An 18,486-nucleotide genomic window follows, 5' to 3' on the forward strand; every position below is an offset into this window, starting at 1 on the left:
AAGTCAATTGGAATCTAAATCCTTTATAGCTTTTTTTCCTATCTGCTAAGTTGAATCTTAAATACATAAATGCAAGCTTTTTACAATTGTTCTGCATTACAATAGCTATGTACAGCATGCATTTAACAATTGTTTTATTACTTAAAAAGAATATTACATATACAGTGAATATATATTTATTGTACATACGTATATACAATTACTATAAATAGAAGACAATAACATTAGAGAATACCTTCCTTTTCATGTAGATACTCTATTACCGGAAGCAAAGTGTTCAGTGTCCATGGCAATGGTACAATCATTAATACTGACCACCTTGACCGGGAGACCAGTGCTTGGTACAACCTAAGCGTCACAGCCATAGAAAGAGGTAAGCATTCCCTTGTGAATCACACAGTACTCACCACAGTTTTGAACCCTTCCAAAAATTTTAGATGTGAGGACAATGTTATTTTCCAATATTTTTGAGATTAGAGTTAAATGATACTTTATACAAAATGTCATTTGCATGCTGAATTTATTACCAACTGTTATCAGAGATTACTAACAAGCTTACCTTTAAATACCCTATTTACTTCCCTATGGTAGTAGGTATTGTTTAATTTAAAAATAGATGGAAGAAAATGCAAGATGTAAAATAATAAAATCACTTGCAATTCTTAAACACAGTCATTATGTGTTCTTAGAATGTCTCATTGCTATATTGTCATATCAACAAATTAAATATACATTTTGAATTTTTAAAATATACATTCTTCATGGATTCATTTTGTTTGGTTTGGTTTGGCTTTTTTAATTTTTTGTTTTCATTATGAGCTTAATAGTAAAAGAAGGTTGTATACTTTCCATAGAATTATTTTGTAAAAATAAAAGTTAAAAATTGAGAGAAGCTATGATACTATCGTAAAAATTGTTCTTAAATTTCAATTTAGACAGTTGTTAAATTATTTTACATATTGTTTTACTACTTTGAAAAATTTTAGAATTGAAATTCTAAATCTAAATTAAATTAAATTTCTTTCATAAGCATAATCATCTCAGAATGTCAGTTACAGAAGCCAAACACAGAATATCTGTGCTTTTTTTCTGTTTTAAGGTAAAATAGTAGAGTTAAATTTTATACATCAAGGAAAAATTAATACCCTATGTGGCCACTTAAAATGTAGGCACTTAAAAAATAAATGATATTTTGGTAATACTGTAGTATAGAACATGAAGGATTTAGAGAATATTTACTGGTGTATTCCACAAAACCAATAATTCACTTTCAAATTAAAATAATAGTTTTAGCTATGCTGATAGCTCAGCCTTAATCTGTAGTGACAGGCTGTTTTTGTTTGTTTGTTTGTTTGTTTTGTTTTTTTGTGACAGAATGATGATTCTTCCTTTCAATTTTAAAGGTAGATAAAATCATATGACTTATGATTCACATATTATCCATGAAATTACAAATCAGTTAGTCTGTCATTCATATTAACTAAAGTTTAAAGAAATAGTCACTCCATAGTGTAAGTTATTGTTAACATCATCCCATTATTTAGTAAACATAATTAATAAAGGATTAAATATCAAATTTTCTGAACTGTGTACTTTCTGATAACTAAGTGTGCACAAAGTTTCTAAAATTATCCTGGCCTTTTGAGGTACTGAGCAGGTATCTATCTTATTCCTCACTGTGTTGAATAGTTAACAGATGACATGGTAGCAGGTGACATATTCTCTGTGAAACACGGATATGGGTCTAGATTTTAAATTTTCAAACTGAACAATAAAGGATGGGGCATCAAAGCGGCCCAAAGAACAAATGCCTCCTGCAACAGAGAAACAAAACAAAACAAATGCCAAGCCTTTGGAGAAAGGAAAAACCACAAAGATGTTTATTCTAAGGACAAGAAACTTTTATTCATTGTGTACTTCTAAGAAAAAATTATTTATAGTGTCCTTCTCTGCAAAGCTATTGTGAAAAACAATTCAATTCAGTTCAAGGCAAGAGTGGACGTCTTTGAAAAAATATACCAGTATAATTCTTTATAAAATAACTTTTAGCTATTATATTTTATTATATTTTACTGATATTCTAGTACCAAAACTTCATTTTAAGAGATGTTTAAGACATTAGGACATTAGGAGATGGGAGATGTTTTTGTAAAAAAGGCATCATTTATTTTGTTAAATTAGATGCACAATCAACTCTTAGTAATTAGAATCTTTAAAATTTATAATTTACACTTTAAGATAAAAAATCCTCTTATTTTTTATGAATGAAAAAAGGAGACGAATCAATGGTTCAAAATTTGTCAGATATTTGTACCAAAAGTGAAATAATACTTTAATCAGCTGAATGGCATTCTATGAGATTTCCAGAACAAAATTATTGAAGTGAGTTTTGTTGGAATTTTATGATTTAAGGGGAGAAATGTATATTTCAGCTTTTCAAAATAAAACAAGAAAAAAAAACACAATTCTTTTAGTTACAAGATATCTTTTCAAAACTTTAAAGTTTCATTTTTGATAGATTTGTGGGAGAGGGCGGGAAGTAGGTACCAGGAATTGAACTCACCTTGCACCTGCCAGGCACTTATGCCACTGAGCTAAATCCCTGGCACCTTTATTTTCTTCTAATTAATAGTTAACTAGAAAGAGTTTAATAAAACTAAGGTGAATACGTTTCTTTGCAATCCACATCATTAAAACTACTTTAGATCTCTGTAGGAGAATATATGTTTAAATGTCACTCTCTTACAACCATGGTAGCAGTACCAGAAATTACACCTTTTAATATTTTAAAAGTACTCAAAGCAAACCATGTTATCATAGGGAAATAGGCCATTCCATAAAATCATTTCAGAAAATATTTGCTACATCTGATCAGTATAGTGAAATGTGTTCATCACAAAACAACACTGATTCCTGACGAGAGTTGATTCATTTTAACTTTTTTATTAAACTGAGTTCAGTGTGTGCTTAGTCTCTTTCTTTGAATGTTTCCTAAATTAAGCCCAGGCTATTTATCAATATGTCGCTCACTGAATACAATGATTTTTGAGCTAAATCTGTGAATATACGTGTACAATACTATCTCAGTCCAGGAATGCCTCTGCTTCCAAATAATTTGGTTAAGCATTGGAGAAAATTTGCTGTGTTTTCAAACTCTGCATAGGATGGCAAACTCAAGTGCAGTCCTCCTCCCCAAACACAAAAGCTTCTCTCTTTACCAAATCGTAAAGCAAATTAAGTTATTAAGCCAAGGTGTCACTGTGTGTATTTTGTATAATCATACCGAGGATTGAACTCATGATCTGGAGCTCGCCATGCAGGTTCTAAATCCCTGGCCCATAAACTTTTTAATTGGAACTTAATTTTGAAAACTTTTTCAGACATCAAGATACATGATTTAATGACCCTTTCATTAATCTTTTCAGTTTATTCATACCTGAAATCATTTTACAATTACTTGTTGAAGCAAAAATTGTTTTGTTGTGATATTTTATATTTAAACCATAGCAACTTTGAGCTTTCATTTTTGAACAATCCTTTGTTTTATAAATGTAACACAATAGAGGATCAGAATGATAATTCTGTTCTCCTTGTTTCATTAGGACCACAGGGTTTATGTATAAAATATGTGTATAATACTCATTTTTAATTAATTGAAAAGAATAGTTTTCAGTATAAGTGCAACTGTCTCTTGTTGGGGTAGTATGATTACCAAAATATACAATCCCAACTCAGAAAAATTGTCTAGGTGGGCATAGAAAAGCATTTCATTATTGAATGCATTAATCTCCAATGTCATGTGCGTTGAAGAAAATTCACTAAGGATCTGCAAAGACAGAACAAAAATCTTACCTTAATAAAATCAGATATAAACCTATTGCATAACTATGATAAATATAAACAACATTTAGATCTCAAGTAAAAAGATTTGCATCATTCATTTCACACAATTCATATTAAATTCACTGGATAACTGCTTGCTAACTGACTTATCAAAAACAAAGCTCAATTTTTATGTATCTTTCTGATAAAAGATAATTTAATGAACTGGAACAAGATATTTGCTGAAATCAGTCCTCCATCCTTCATGGAAACTTGGATATGGGGATGTTTTATTTTGAGTGATTACATTTCAAGAGATAGATCCCAGTGCTTGATGAAAGACAACCTTGTGCTGCAAAGTTAGGAAGAGGTGCATTTAAGTTTTAATGATTTTTCACACTTCTAAGAAACAGAAGAAAATGAATTTGTTATGCAAATTGTTTATGAAAAGAAATGTGAGGCAGTGCCTTACCATTGACAAAATTATGCAAAGATTAGAAATAGAGACATTAAAATAAATTCTAAAAAGTCCCAAAGTTCATTTGGCACTTTATAAAGCAGTCTTGATAGTTACAAGAGGCTCGGGCACATAATTAACACTGACTGATTAGCACTCAGGGACTCTCATAAGCATCCTACAATGTACAGATTAGCTACCTACAGCAAAGAATTTGTTCCCAAAAGTCAACGATGATGAATTTGAAAAATACTCTAGAAGGTCACTTGAAATTTTTGTATTATAATTCTTTAGATCATATTTTTTTTCTGAAATTTATTCCTATCAATTTTAAAGATTCAAAATTAGAACTATTAATATTGTATGTCATAGTAAAAAATTGTCCTTGGTTCTGGTTCATTTTTAATACACTTTTTGATATTAAAAAGTATACTTAACCATAGCTTCCTTCTTTTATGATTTGACATTTTTTTTTTTTTTTGATACCACGGATCAAGCTCATGACCTTGCACTTGCCAGGCAGACGCTGTGCTGTCAAGCTGCATCCTCAGCCCCATCTCTCAATTTCTTGACTCAGTGTTGTATAAATTCTTACCTGTATTTTATTATAGTCACTTTATTTAAAAGCAGAATATTAAACCAGGAATGGTGCTGCATGCCGGTAATCATCGCACTCAGAAGGCTGAGGCAGTGTAATCGCTTTGTTCAAGCTAGAGCCCAGCCTGTATAACATAGAGGGTTCAAGTCAGGTTTTGGAATATACACGAAACCTGTCTGAAAACAAAAATAATTACACCCCACATTCATTTTCATTTTCAAGAGCTGTACTGTAAAACTTTAGTTCTTCAGTGTATTGATTGCTAACTGCTTAAACAGCTATTTTACGCTTCAGCAAAATCTTGGGCATAATATTTAATATAAATGATTTCTCAGTGCTCTTATCAGTAACGTTATTAGGGCAGTAATGGCTCTATCGATCAGAATTAAACCGAACTGATACATATACCTTCAGCAGTTCCTAGAGTTCCCCAGGTCTTTCGCACATCTGTTACCTATTTTTCACAACACTCTGCCCATACACGTTCAAGGTACTAAACTATTGCTTGATTCAAACATATTGAACATGGAATGTTTTTAATGCTAATAAATTAGTAAAACATAGAGATGGTTTACTCTTCAGCTTATCCCCAGTAAAGTAAAAATATGCTACATAGCAGTGAAAGTTATTTTTGAAGATTTAAAAACAATTAATTTTTATTCAATTTACAGACAATGCACAACAGTTCTCTTCAGTCCCTGTGTATGTACAAGTGCTTAATATTAATGATAATGCTCCTGAGTTCTCACAATATTATGAGACTTATGTGTGTGAAAATGCAGACTATGGTCAGGTAAGAAATAATAAACTACCAATGCTTGAGCAATATGTAAGTCTTTCACATATTACGTGTTATAACATGCAGCATAATGCAGAATATTAATGTATATTTTATACTATGGAATTATATGTAATTAATTATATATTATAATTAACATAATAGTTGTGAATTAATACATGTTATATTTCATTTTGAAATATTAAAATATATTTTTATGTTGTGAGTTCCATGTAATTATGTACATTTCTATTTATTTAAATAAGATATAAATTTAAGCTCTCTACTTTTAAATTTTTGAAATTAAAAAAAGTCAACTGTGCACACTGGAAATTTATTATTAAAATACTGATAGCCACTTTGATGGACCTTGTCATTACATTCCAGTTTATTTCATACTTTCTCTGTCTAGAGCTCAGATTACTATTTTTAAAATATGAAACTAAAATATTTGTCTTTTTCAAGCTAATTTCTCAGCTCCAATATGTAACCTAAAATCATTCCTAAGACTCCGTGTATAATAGAATCCTATTAAATACTATATCCTATTTTCTAAAATGACCAGAAATTTTTATAATAATTGAGGTATAATGTATTTTAAGTATACTTGAATCTCTCAGTGAAGCTAACTGTAGCCCATTTGAAATTTACAAAGACAGAAATTACTTTTCTCAACCAATCAGTTGTACAGGCCAAAATTTTGCAATACTTTCAATTTTCTACAAAGAAAGAAAATAAGACTACAATAAATATAGGTATATATGAATTGATTATAAAACCATAATAAATTTGAAGTTTTCAATGAGTCTTATAAGCTCATGAGAATTTTATTCAGGTTAAAGTTGAATACAATTTACACTTTAATTCTCAAATCTTGCCTCTAATATTTTTTAAAACTAAGTTTGGGAATAATTATGGTTCTATATATTAAAATTACTTGAAAAATTTAAACTATTCCATTACAAATGGCTAAAACCCATAATTTATGAGAAAGTGAAAGATGTATATAAAACTTAGTCACTTTATCCATTCTCCCTAGATCTAATATTGAAGTAATTTAGAAATGTATGGACATATGATACAGGATAGTGAAGATCACAAGTAAGAATGAAAATAAATTACAAAGTCTTATTCCTAAATAAAGATGTTTAGCTTATATATTGCTTTCAACTGTGTTATAAGATTAAAACTTCACATCGTTGGTTTATCAAACATTGCAAACACTTCTGGTTTCTCGGACACATAGAGAAATTCATGAAGCAAATATTAAAAATTAACTCATGTAAACTTGATAAATGATTCCTGAAGTAAACTAGTGTTTTTATAATCTCGATAAATTTAAAACAATTAATTTTCTAACAAATATACATTAAATTTAAGTATTAAAAGCAAATTATATCTAAGCAATGCCTTAATTACAAATATAATGTAAAGTTATATATAGACATTCCTTGTTTAATGACTGAGTTCTGCACCTATGTCTCAGTCAGTAAGTGAGGAACAGTATATACTGTGTACCTTACAATATTCAGAACAAAGAGATTGTCAAAGGAAGTTCCAACTCAATGGCTTCGCTTTTATTTGTCTACCTTTTACCTGCAGTACTGTAATATATAACAGAATATAAAATTACAGTAAGATACATTACAATCAGCAAATATTACAGTACTACGTAAAGAAGGTACACTATAGTGTACCAAAAAAAAAAAAAAAGGCATTAATGCTTTATAAACAAGAAGTGAAGGGAAAAAAAAAAGACAGGTCTTAAATCTCAAAAATGCAGCACAGTGCTAAGTTCAAACAGTTGTTAAACAGGTAAGTCATTAACCAAAGAATGCCCATATTTTAGAATACTTAATAAAACTTTCAAGTTAAGGTCAACTTACTTTTAACTGATATATAAAAATAATTTTTGTAGTCATACCTATTACTGGGATAGTATATATGTTTCAATGCTTTTACAAATAGTGTAATATTTAACTTAGGTTAAATATATCTATTGAAAATTTATCCATTTTTATGATAAAAACTTTCACTATAATTTCTTCTAGCTTTCTAAAACATGTAAAACATTACAAATTCAGAGTATAGAATAGTATGATGTTATTTTACATTTAACATAGCTAAAATATATTCAAATTATCACATTTGTAACATAATATATTTTAAACTTTAAAAAATCTTTTAGTTCACTTCATCTTATATATACTTGTTTCAACAAATGCCTCAAGTGGTAAGTACATTTACAAACAAAGCAGTATAACAGTGGTATCAATTGTGCTGAAGTTATTGAGCAGATTTAGGGAAAAAAAGCAATGTATATAAAAACAGAACTGAAGTCTAGACCAAAGTACTAGATTTGGGCTAGGAGCATTTCCAGGTGTCCCCTTTACAGACCCAATGTCACACCTCTAATACCAACCCATACATACACAGAAGTGTAATTTGCTAATCACCTGGATGGCTTTCAAATCAATCTAGTTGACAGTTCTGCCTAATGGTGACAGTAGATCATTCTTTCATACATTTTATTCACTGATCCTGCTCCATAAGCCACAGCTCAGAAGTATATTTGTAATTCAGAGTATTAATCCGCTTCTTGGAAAATGACCACACATTTTATTCTTCTTGTTTGGTAACATTAGACCATGCTTCTAGACTCTCAATGTCAAGCAAAGATGAATTAATGGCAGACAGGAGACCAGATGAAATTTCTATGGCACAGTTTTATAATTTCAATGCTTAAAAATGTCAGTATGTTCTATCAACAGAGAACAATAAAAAAGAAACCATCTAATTTGGTATTTGCCAAAGATAATAACTTGATTGCAATTTTATGCATGTTGTTACTTTAAAATGTTTCTTCTCTTAACAAAATGGATACATCTTGATAACCACTAGGAACCAATCTAGTGTTCAGGTGAGAACTCCATGTTGGAAATAATTAATCTAACTTTATTAGTCTGATATGTGATGTTTGAAAATCTGTGTTCCATTGAGTTCCCTGAAAGAGTAAATGTGGGTAGAGAAGAAAAGAGTCTGAAAACTAAGTCCTGATTTAGGGTACTGGAAATTTCCAGGGAAATGTGACAACCTAGAAAACAAATTTCCAAGGAGAAGACAATTACTACTTGTTTTAATTGTCCCTTTTGTTTTGATCAGATAAGAGCAGAACATTCCTATTATATTTAACAATATATATTTTGGAGGTACTGAAATATCCATCATTAACGAAGGTTGTCATCCAGAAGGAAAATGCAGAATAAAAATATGAAAAGAACCAGAAGAATCTTTAGGGAGGGTAGAATTTATGGATCATGAAAAGGAATAGTTGAATCCGAAGGATAATGAGCATATCTAACCAATGTTGCGGGAAAGAAACAATAAAATATTTGGAACAAAAATTCATTCAGATCATTTTTTAGAAGGAAGTATGAATAGCCTTAACTCACAGGATTCCAGAGGAAAATTCTCCCAGTTTACCACAAAGTCAGATCCATTCCTTGTAAAATCTGTCATTTCCCTAAATAGTTTTTTAATCATATGAATTAAATAGTGACAGAGAAATGATTTACTAAAATATATGAATGACAAATGACACTGGATATTCATTGGGAACACTAAGGAAGATATTGTTCAGGACTAATTACATCAAGAGACAAATATATTGCAATAAATCACAAAGATAAACTCAATTCTTGTTAAAACAAAAGTCTGAAGGATTTTTACTTGTTATTTATATATTTATTTGTTCATTGTTTTGTGGTTTTCTGATGCGGCTGGTCTCAAAATTCCTAGACTCAAGCAAGTCTCCTACCTCATAATTGCAAATCATTTGACCTATCTTTGGAGAGTTTTAATTATTGTAACAGGCTAATGAAAAAGTACTGAAGACACATTAGTGGAGAGTGTGGTATGTTCGTTTGATTAGTCTGTGTTTTCAATTGACATTTTTGTGGAAGTTCGGCTCTTGCTATCCTAATGAGTCCAGAAGTTATGGACATTATCTTTCTTCATGGTTACATTTCAAAGGGATGAATGTTTCCCAGAACTTTGAGAAAGACAGTTAAACGTACAAAAAAGAGAGAGGTTCTGCTCAGAGCAAATTGGTCTACATTACAGAAAATCTGAGGTAGACTATGCAATAATAAACTTTCTAAAGTAAATTTGCTAAGAAATGAAATCTAGTTTAAAAGAATTCTGTTTAAACTTGGGAAGCTGAGGGAACGTTAAGGGGTCCCCAGTCAATAAAATGTAAACAAAAGTACTGCATATTGGTTAATATGGAATATTTACAGAGAATTTTAAATCTATAGTTGATATTTTATTGAAAAGTGAATGGCTATCTTTAGTCCATGATGACAAAAACGTGACATTTAGATCATGCTTCACCTAGATTAATCAATCCCATCAATGTTTTTCTACTTCTTTTTTTTTTTTTTTTTCTAGTCACATTTGGATACATGCTGCTTGGTGCAGTGTTTCATTGATAAAATGAATCAATAAGTTTTTCTATAAATATCTTGTAAAAGGTAAACTTTCACAGTGTATGCCTGTAATCCTCGCACTCTGAGAAGTGGAGGAAGGAAAACTGCAACTTCAAACCCACAGTGGATAATTTAGTGAAACACGATGTCAAAATTAAAATAAAATTAAAATTAAAAACACAAAGCAGGGCAGGAGATGCAGATCTATATTAAGGCCCGTGTTCAATGATTAATACCTTTTGAAAAATATAAAAAAAAAGATCATCTATTATATTTGTATTTAGCAAAACAGAAAAGAAATGATTCTTTTTACGAAGCACTGAGGGGTACATTGGTGAATGTCTTACAGACTGATTATTACATTTTCTCATTATACATAGAATTATATTGTGTACTTACTGATTTTCAATTTGAGAAAATTCATCTGGTGTATCATTACCTGGAATCACATAGCCTGAATTTTTGCTCACATGGTGAATTTCACTACCATCCATAGAAGACCACAGTGTTGGTTTCTGCATTTGATATTCATCTTCTGATTCATCAAAAAAATGTGGTTTTTCTTCCCTCAGTTTTCTTTCTAGAAAACAAAAATTTTCCAATGTTCAATTCAGTTCAGTGATAGCTAAAATCAGACTAAACTGGTAATGTTCCAGTTTTCTTTCATCATTCTTTGAGAGTTGAGGTAATACTTTGATCAACATAATTTAAATTATTATTTTACAAAAGAAGAGTGATATAACAGTGAAGGTTAATTTCATTTTTATATAACTAGACTACTCATCATGAAAACTTTTAACTTACATAACTTTTTTTAAAGCACACTTGGAAAAAACATACAAGCAATGACAGAATAATTTTGGGATAATGAAATAGGACAATATTCAAGGCAAATATATTGATAAAGTTGAAGACCTAAAAAGATCAGTTTCCATCAGATATTTCCTGGGTTTATAAATGTCTGTAGTATACTTCATTAATAATTGAAAATAGAGTTATGTTTTCTTCAAATCATGAAAAAATTTAATATTACAGTATTCTTTGGAATGCCTCTGGAATTGAAAACAAGAACAAAATACCAATCTCTACACTGGGTGGAAATTGCTTAAAATCAGCTAAAGCACTAAAGTTTGGTGCATATTATCACAGAAGTATATCAAGCGTTAAACTCTGCTGTGATAGGAAAAGCCTTTGGATTTCATTGTGTTCAGAAATAGTTTAAATAAGATATGCATGATAAAAATCTGTAAAATAATACACATTTTATAATTTTACAAATATATATTCTAGGCTTCAAGTATTTAACCAGCTTTCTAAATATACATTTTATAAATAATAAATAGTAATTTAATATATTTTATAAAAGAATAATACAATTTTTATTTATCTCCAAGAATGTTATTTTAACTTTATATAACCCATATATATCCTTCAATTATGTGAGTAATTGAAAAATAAATGTAAGACTAGGTTTTTGTTTTTCTACATGCAGAAATAATTTTATTTATGATTTTAAAGGAGAAAGTGAACTTAAACCGATTGAGCCTCAGCTCCTTTCTGCAGTATCCCCTGCTCAATCTCAGAACGTCATATCAGTCAGTCTTATTTCACATTCATTTTCCTTAAGGAGGGAGAAAAGACATCAACGAATAACTCTTTGGGAGAATAGGAGACATCACTATTAAATTCTAAAGATTTGTCTCAGTTGTATACATATCTGAAGGGGAGATACATACTTACCAATAATGATCCTCCACCGAAATAAAAAATATTCTCTCTCCTGTTGCATAACCTGAATTTTATGAATTGTAATCTGTAGACAGATGTTTACAATGCTGCTAACACAACATTAAAATATTTATTGTACACAGAGATGCCTTTTTCAAATAATATAGGCATTAGAGCAATAGTGTCTACCAGATTTTCATTGTCTCTGTAACATGTGTCTTCAAATATTAATTGTGTATTGTATTCAAAGTTCTAGTTTTTGTTTATAATTTTCTGAGTAAGTTTTCTTTAAAATGTAATGCAAACACTAAGTATCAAAATATACTTCCCAAAGTGTCACCTAGAAATACTACTGAGAGACATTTTTCCTAAAATTGAGATAGTAATATAAAAATATTAAAACTTAAATGGAATAAACTTCAGAAATATTTGCCTTAAAAGGTATTGAATCATAACTCCAATAATTTAAAGTGGTTTTATGCGTAAACTATACTTATTCTTAATGACTACTTATATAAATTTTATAGTGAATACTACAAAGATCCAGAAGTTATTTCATTAGGTCTTACTTAGTCCTAACACAAAAACAAAATGAAATCATAATCCAAATAAGAGCTTTATCTTTAAAAGTTTGTAGGGGAGGTGTTTAAAAATCAGGAACATGGTGTAGATGAAATGAGATAATCATTGTATCATCTGAACTCAAATTATGAAGTCTGTCAATGATAGTTTAAATTCTTGATCAAGTTAAGGGAAATCCAAGACCTAGCATATACATTCATATCTCAAACAGAAAATTTGAGTGCTAAGGAAAACTGGAAAAAAAATAAAACAAAAAACAGCTTTGACAACACCCCACTGCAGAAAGAAACAAACAGCGATATAGGAAGTAGAGAAACTTTTTGAAGTAATCTCATAGACTTAAACTTCCAAAAGTACAAACACGAGGTCAGAATGAATCATGAAGCATATATAATCAAGAGAAATTGTGAGTAGGAATTATAAAACTTCTGAAAATTGAAGGAACAGTGTACAATATATCCTGAATGCTAGACATTATCTGCTTTGGTTACTATTAAGAATCTCAAAGTGAGGTTTACTCTTTCATCCTCTATTACACTTCTTCTTAATATTTTTTTAAATATTAAATGTTTTAAGTGGAGAAATAAAGTTTTATGTTTACTGCAACAGAAGGATGTTTTGATCACTGAATACAACAGATAAGGCACAAAGATGAGAGATTATCCAGAGTCCAATTCCAGTGTAACATCTAAGAAAGGCCCCAGGAGCTGCCTTGACCAAGACCCTACACTGTGAAAGCATCTCAGGATCAAAACAGCCCCAATCAGAAGCCTCTATGGCTTGTTATTGATAGGCCAGCAAGCACGGATAAAGGACAGAGTAGATACATGTGTAGAAATTCATGTACAGAACAAGGAAGGCCAGGATAACGACAGGGTGGTGTGCACCATGACTGAATTTCGGGACAGTCTAAACAACAAGCCAGAGTATGAGCATGATGAGGGCCAGGAAATCAGTCTCTCTTTGTTTCCATTTATAAATTTATTTTATTTTTATTAAAAAAGGTTTTAGTACATTTTAAATATACATAATATCTTTGACATTAGGGAGATTGTAGCTGCACATGGTCTTTTTCCCACTCAATGGGTTTTCTCTTCACTCAGTTGATTCTTTATTTGTGCAAGAACTTTAAATAAGTTGAGATGCTATTTGCTGATTCTTTGTAAAATGCCCCTTGCTACCTGAGTTTTTTTTTTTTCCATAAAGTCTTTGCCTTACATCTGTGTCTTCAAGAATTCTACCTATTCTATCATCCAGCATACTTAGTGTTTCTGTTTTAATATTTAGATTTTTGATTCATTCTGATTTTAAGTTGGTGCATGATGGGATATATGGGTCTAATGTTTGTCTTCTGCATGTGGAGGTCAGTGTTTCCAGCATCATTTATTAAAGTGACTTTTTTTTTCAATAAGTGTGTTTGCTCTTTTTGTTGAAGATAAAAATGGTTGAGTGCATTACAAATTATTTCTGCATCTTATAGTCTGTTCCTTCGAACGGTGTGTGTGTGTGTGTGTGTGTGTGTGTGTGTGTGTGTGTGTGTGTGTGTTTGCAGTACCAAACTGGTTTTTTATTTGTTTGTTTGATCACAGTAACTTTGTAGTATGATTTAAAGTCAGATATTGTGCTGCTTCCTGACTTGCCTTTCTTGCCTAAAATTGCTTTTGCTATTTTAGGTCTCTTCTGGTTTCAAACAAATTTTACAATTGTATTCTCTAATTCTGTAATTTATGCTATTGGTATTTCGATTGGTATTTCCTTAAATCTGCATAGAAAATTCTGTGAGGATTGGCATTTTTCAATATGTTCATTCTTCCTACCCAAGAACAAGAGATGTTTTTCCACTTTTTAAAAATTCTCTTTGATCTCCTTTTTCACAGTACCATAGATTTCATTGTAAAATCTTTTTCTTCCATTGTTTCATTTGATGCTATTATGAAAGGTGTTTCCCCAGTTTCTCTCTGCATGAGTTTCTTATTTATATATAGGAATGCTATGGAGTTTTGAGTGATGATTTGAATCCAGCTGCACAACTGAATTTGGTTATTAACTACAGAAAGTTTTTGTGGAGTTTCTGGGTTTTTCTGAGTATAGTAACATTTTATCCACAAGTAATGGTAATTAAACTTCTTTCTTATTCTTTATTATTTTTAATTTTTTAATGTTTATTTTCTCTAAAAACAGACAAAACATATAATGAAGTGCAAAACTCATTCATGATAAAAATAACCTAGAGAAAATAGTAATACTTACTCTTTATTTCAATCTGATAATAGCCATCTATGAAAAATCAATAGCCAATATCATACTACATGAACAAAAATTGAATGCTTGCACTATAAAATCAGGAAGAAGACAAGGATGTCCATTATCAGTATACTTCAGGGCATACCCTCATTAAGGAGAACTTGTTGCCCTTTGGGCTATCTTGTAGTCAAGTTGTAACCATTCATTCCAAGAGATTTGGGGCTTGTGGTCCTCCAAAGTCCCTTAACTACACATATCCATCTCACACACACACATCTGGCCAATGCCCTCATTGCATACTTTGTAGAATTGTTAATTCAAGCTAATTATTATGTGCATTCTTATTCTTTTGTAGTGAGAAATTTTATCTCTTCACGATTACTTTCAAATACACTGTTATTATGTGTAGCAACCAGGACATATAATCTACTGTTTAAAGACTAGATTACCTTAAGTGTTCCAGCATAACAATGTTTTGTTTTTTGGTAAAACAGCAATACCACTTTTAAAATGTGTGTATTTACCCATATGCATACGTGCACAGAGGCAAACACAAATAAAAGCAGAAGAACATAAACAATTTACATCACAAAAATGGTTATGAAAGGGCAAAGAATGTTTAGGAAAAGAGATTATCATGCCTTCATACCAGGTTTGTGAGAAGATGCGTTGGTCTGATATTGCTTGTGTATTTCTGGTGCAGCAGTATGTTTTATAACCTGCCTTTGTCATCTTCTTTGTCCTGGATGCACAATCTTTCCTCAGTACTCACTTAACAGTGACCTTTGGTTCATACTGAAGCAAAACTGAAATTTGTCAGTAGAGGGAACAGAATGAACATTAGCGTAGAAAGAGGGGTTTTCTTCTTGGATGTGATGAATCACATTTTTGCTTCAATGATTTTTATTGCCATGAGTCATCCAACTGTCTGGATGTATGAAGACACACTTAGTGCTTTACCCCACCACACATGCACATCCAATGTTCCAGTCATACAACCACAGAAAGCTGGATTAGCCTGGATGGCATCCACCTGCCAGCCCTCTCAATAGGAGCCTGCCAGGTTCCAGAGTACGTGCTCCCAGGCCCCACACCCATGTCCTGAGAACTCTGTATGTTCTCCCATGCACCAGTCACTGCACCTTGGGGAAGGTGACTTCTTTATTCCTGAATTGTGTGAGCTAGAAGTGACCCAGGGAACCTAGTAAAATTTTAATTATATAGGATTCTGCTGCCAAATCCTGGGAGATAGCCTAACTTCACCATGTGTTTCTCTGCGTATGTTTTCACTGAGCAGCTGGAATCCCATGAGACTCTCCTCATGTCGTTGTAGTCAGCCTTGTTACAGTTTAATCATACTTACTATTAGAATCTGTTTACTGAGTTTCCTTATTAGTGTATTTCACAACATCTTTTAGAATACTGTCCTTCACAAACCATTTCTAATGTTGAATCGTGCTGTTGACATTATCTCCAATAGGTTTCCTTCTTGTCAGGAGCCTAATAATATTTCGGACCCAAGGTTCTAACATTGGACCATACAGGTGTACATGAACATTTTGTAGCTTTTTAACTAGTCACATATTTATATTAGTGTTTTCTTTCTCATGTGAATCAAAATATTTCTGTACTTCACTACCTGTCATATCTCTATCTGTCATAGCTGGAATATCTTGTTAACTTTTTGGTTTACATGATCTAAGTCATCTTTGGTAACCAAGTCACCTGATGACTTACTTTCAAGCTCCTCCCAAAAATGTAGAAGCAAATTTTCATGTGATGTTGTAATACATTGGGCTAATTGTACAAGAAAAAGCAACATACAACATCTAATTAAAATGTTCTAAATACACAAATGAAAACATGGCACATACCATGAGTAAAACTCACCTATTTCCAATTTGACACATATGTATCCACCTTGCCATTCTTCGCGTCAAGTGGTGAACACAAAGATCACTTCCGGTATCCCCCTGCACAGCTATGAGACACACAGTCAGCTATCATTGTGGGAAGTACCTGTTTTCATTACAAAAGTGTGGTGTAGGTATGTGAGACATAGTACGAGGGCCAATTAAACTAGTTTGATTTGGCCACTCATTTGGACTCAGCTTCCATGTATATATACTACATATATTCTTCACACATACTCATCATCTTCATTTTTATGTTTCCTGCCTCAGTTTTGGGGGCAGTTATTTTCCCAGCATCCTTAAATTCTATTGGAAATTATAGAAAATATGAGTGTCTATGATCCCTATATAAAAATTTGGATATTTGTCTAAGGAAATCCCACTATCTACTTTAATTTTAGTAATAATTAAAATAACACTTTAAAAATGCTATCAAATTATTTTTTCTTAGTTTATTTTCTTCAGTTGTTTTCAGCTAATATTTTTTAGAAAAATATTTTAAAAATCTTTCAGAGGGCATCCTTTGATTATGACTAGTGCAAATGTCTGTGAGGTTAATTTATTTTACAAAACATAGAAAGACAATTCTACATGTAATTCATGACCAGATGAATACCCAGCCCTACAAACACTTGTGTAAAGAAATATTTTTTGTCTAAATGTCTGATAGAGACATGAATCCTAGGAGCAGTGCAGGAGTCTATAAATATAAATTTAATATAATTAATATGAAAAATATTAATAGATAACAATATCTAAGAGAAAGAGAAATGTTTTACACATTGAAGGATTATTTATTCATTAAAAACTTTAAAACATTTGAAATCAGTGTAAAATATAGTAAATCTTTCAGTTATATGTAACTGTTTCAAACTGTATAAACTTTGGAAGATCAGTTAAGTAAAAATAATAGTTGTAATCATTATTTGTAAATACCAACCAAGTAGTTTTTTTTATTAAAATATAAAATGCTGATTGAGAAGAACTCACTTCATTTAAATGTTGGTTCATTGGTTTTGATTCAGTAAGTCATTTTTTTGCAAATACTATGGTGAGTATGTCAATTGAGAAATATCAAGGAACACCACATCATTACAGATGGTACAGTAGTTATTTATTAATATAACTGCTTTTTCCAGGGTAACCAGACACTCCCAAAGGTTTTTTGAATTATTTTATGTAGAAAGCATTCATATAAATCAGCATCTTTTTCATTTTTAACAAGGTTAGAAACCATTTTGCCTTTGAATGTCTCAGTGAACAACAGAGTGCATGTACACCGGCAATTCTATAGAGGTCTAAGTGTGTGGTATATTTTACCATCAGTGTTTCTGTAAGTGTGTTGTGTTTTGACAGTTGTGCATTTACCTAATGATGCCTTTTCCAGAACATACTGCTATGAATACATATTATTTTAAATTATAATACTTGTTACTAGTATACATACCATGACTTACAGGAAACATGTTTAATAACTCATTTATATGAATAGCAGTAACAGTACAGTATGTAAAATAGATGTGTAATGATGTATTTTGATGACATTAGTTAATGTAGGAATAATATCAAAGTAAAGAGTGTTTTTAGATGTTATTTACAAGCACCTTAAAATCAACAAAGGAAAAAAATAATTTTTCAGATTGATTTCTAACTTAACAGAGCAAGCAGATTAATGAGTCTTGAAGTAACATAATTTAAGGCAATTAGATACCATAGCAGTCAATAAATCATTCTAGAGAAGCAACATTTTCTCTTATTGGTTTTATGTTAACATCAAGATGATCATATTTTTAAAACTTGATTTCAAAATATGTATTAATCCAAGTTCTTTCATAGTGAAACTTATTTTGAACTGCCATGTGACTGTGTTTATGTTT

The 18,486-nt window shown here is 30.9% G+C and overlaps 1 protein-coding gene across 1 annotated transcript in view; it reads left to right on the forward strand.

The window, feature by feature from the left end:
• Positions 1 to 18,486, forward strand: part of Cdh19 (cadherin 19) — a 99,474-nt gene that overhangs the window by 58,061 nt on the left and 22,927 nt on the right. Inside the window, exons 8-9 of the mRNA XM_003466522.5 lie at positions 252 to 373; positions 5,549 to 5,670. Of these exons, the coding sequence (XP_003466570.3) occupies positions 252 to 373; positions 5,549 to 5,670 (244 nt within the window). The remainder of the gene's footprint in view (positions 1 to 251; positions 374 to 5,548; positions 5,671 to 18,486) is intronic.

This window comes from Cavia porcellus, unplaced genomic scaffold, assembly GCF_034190915.1.
Source record: "Cavia porcellus strain 051 isolate PalLab524CR breed Dunkin Hartley unplaced genomic scaffold, mCavPor4.1 scaffold_20, whole genome shotgun sequence".
NCBI lineage: Eukaryota > Metazoa > Chordata > Mammalia > Rodentia > Caviidae > Cavia > Cavia porcellus.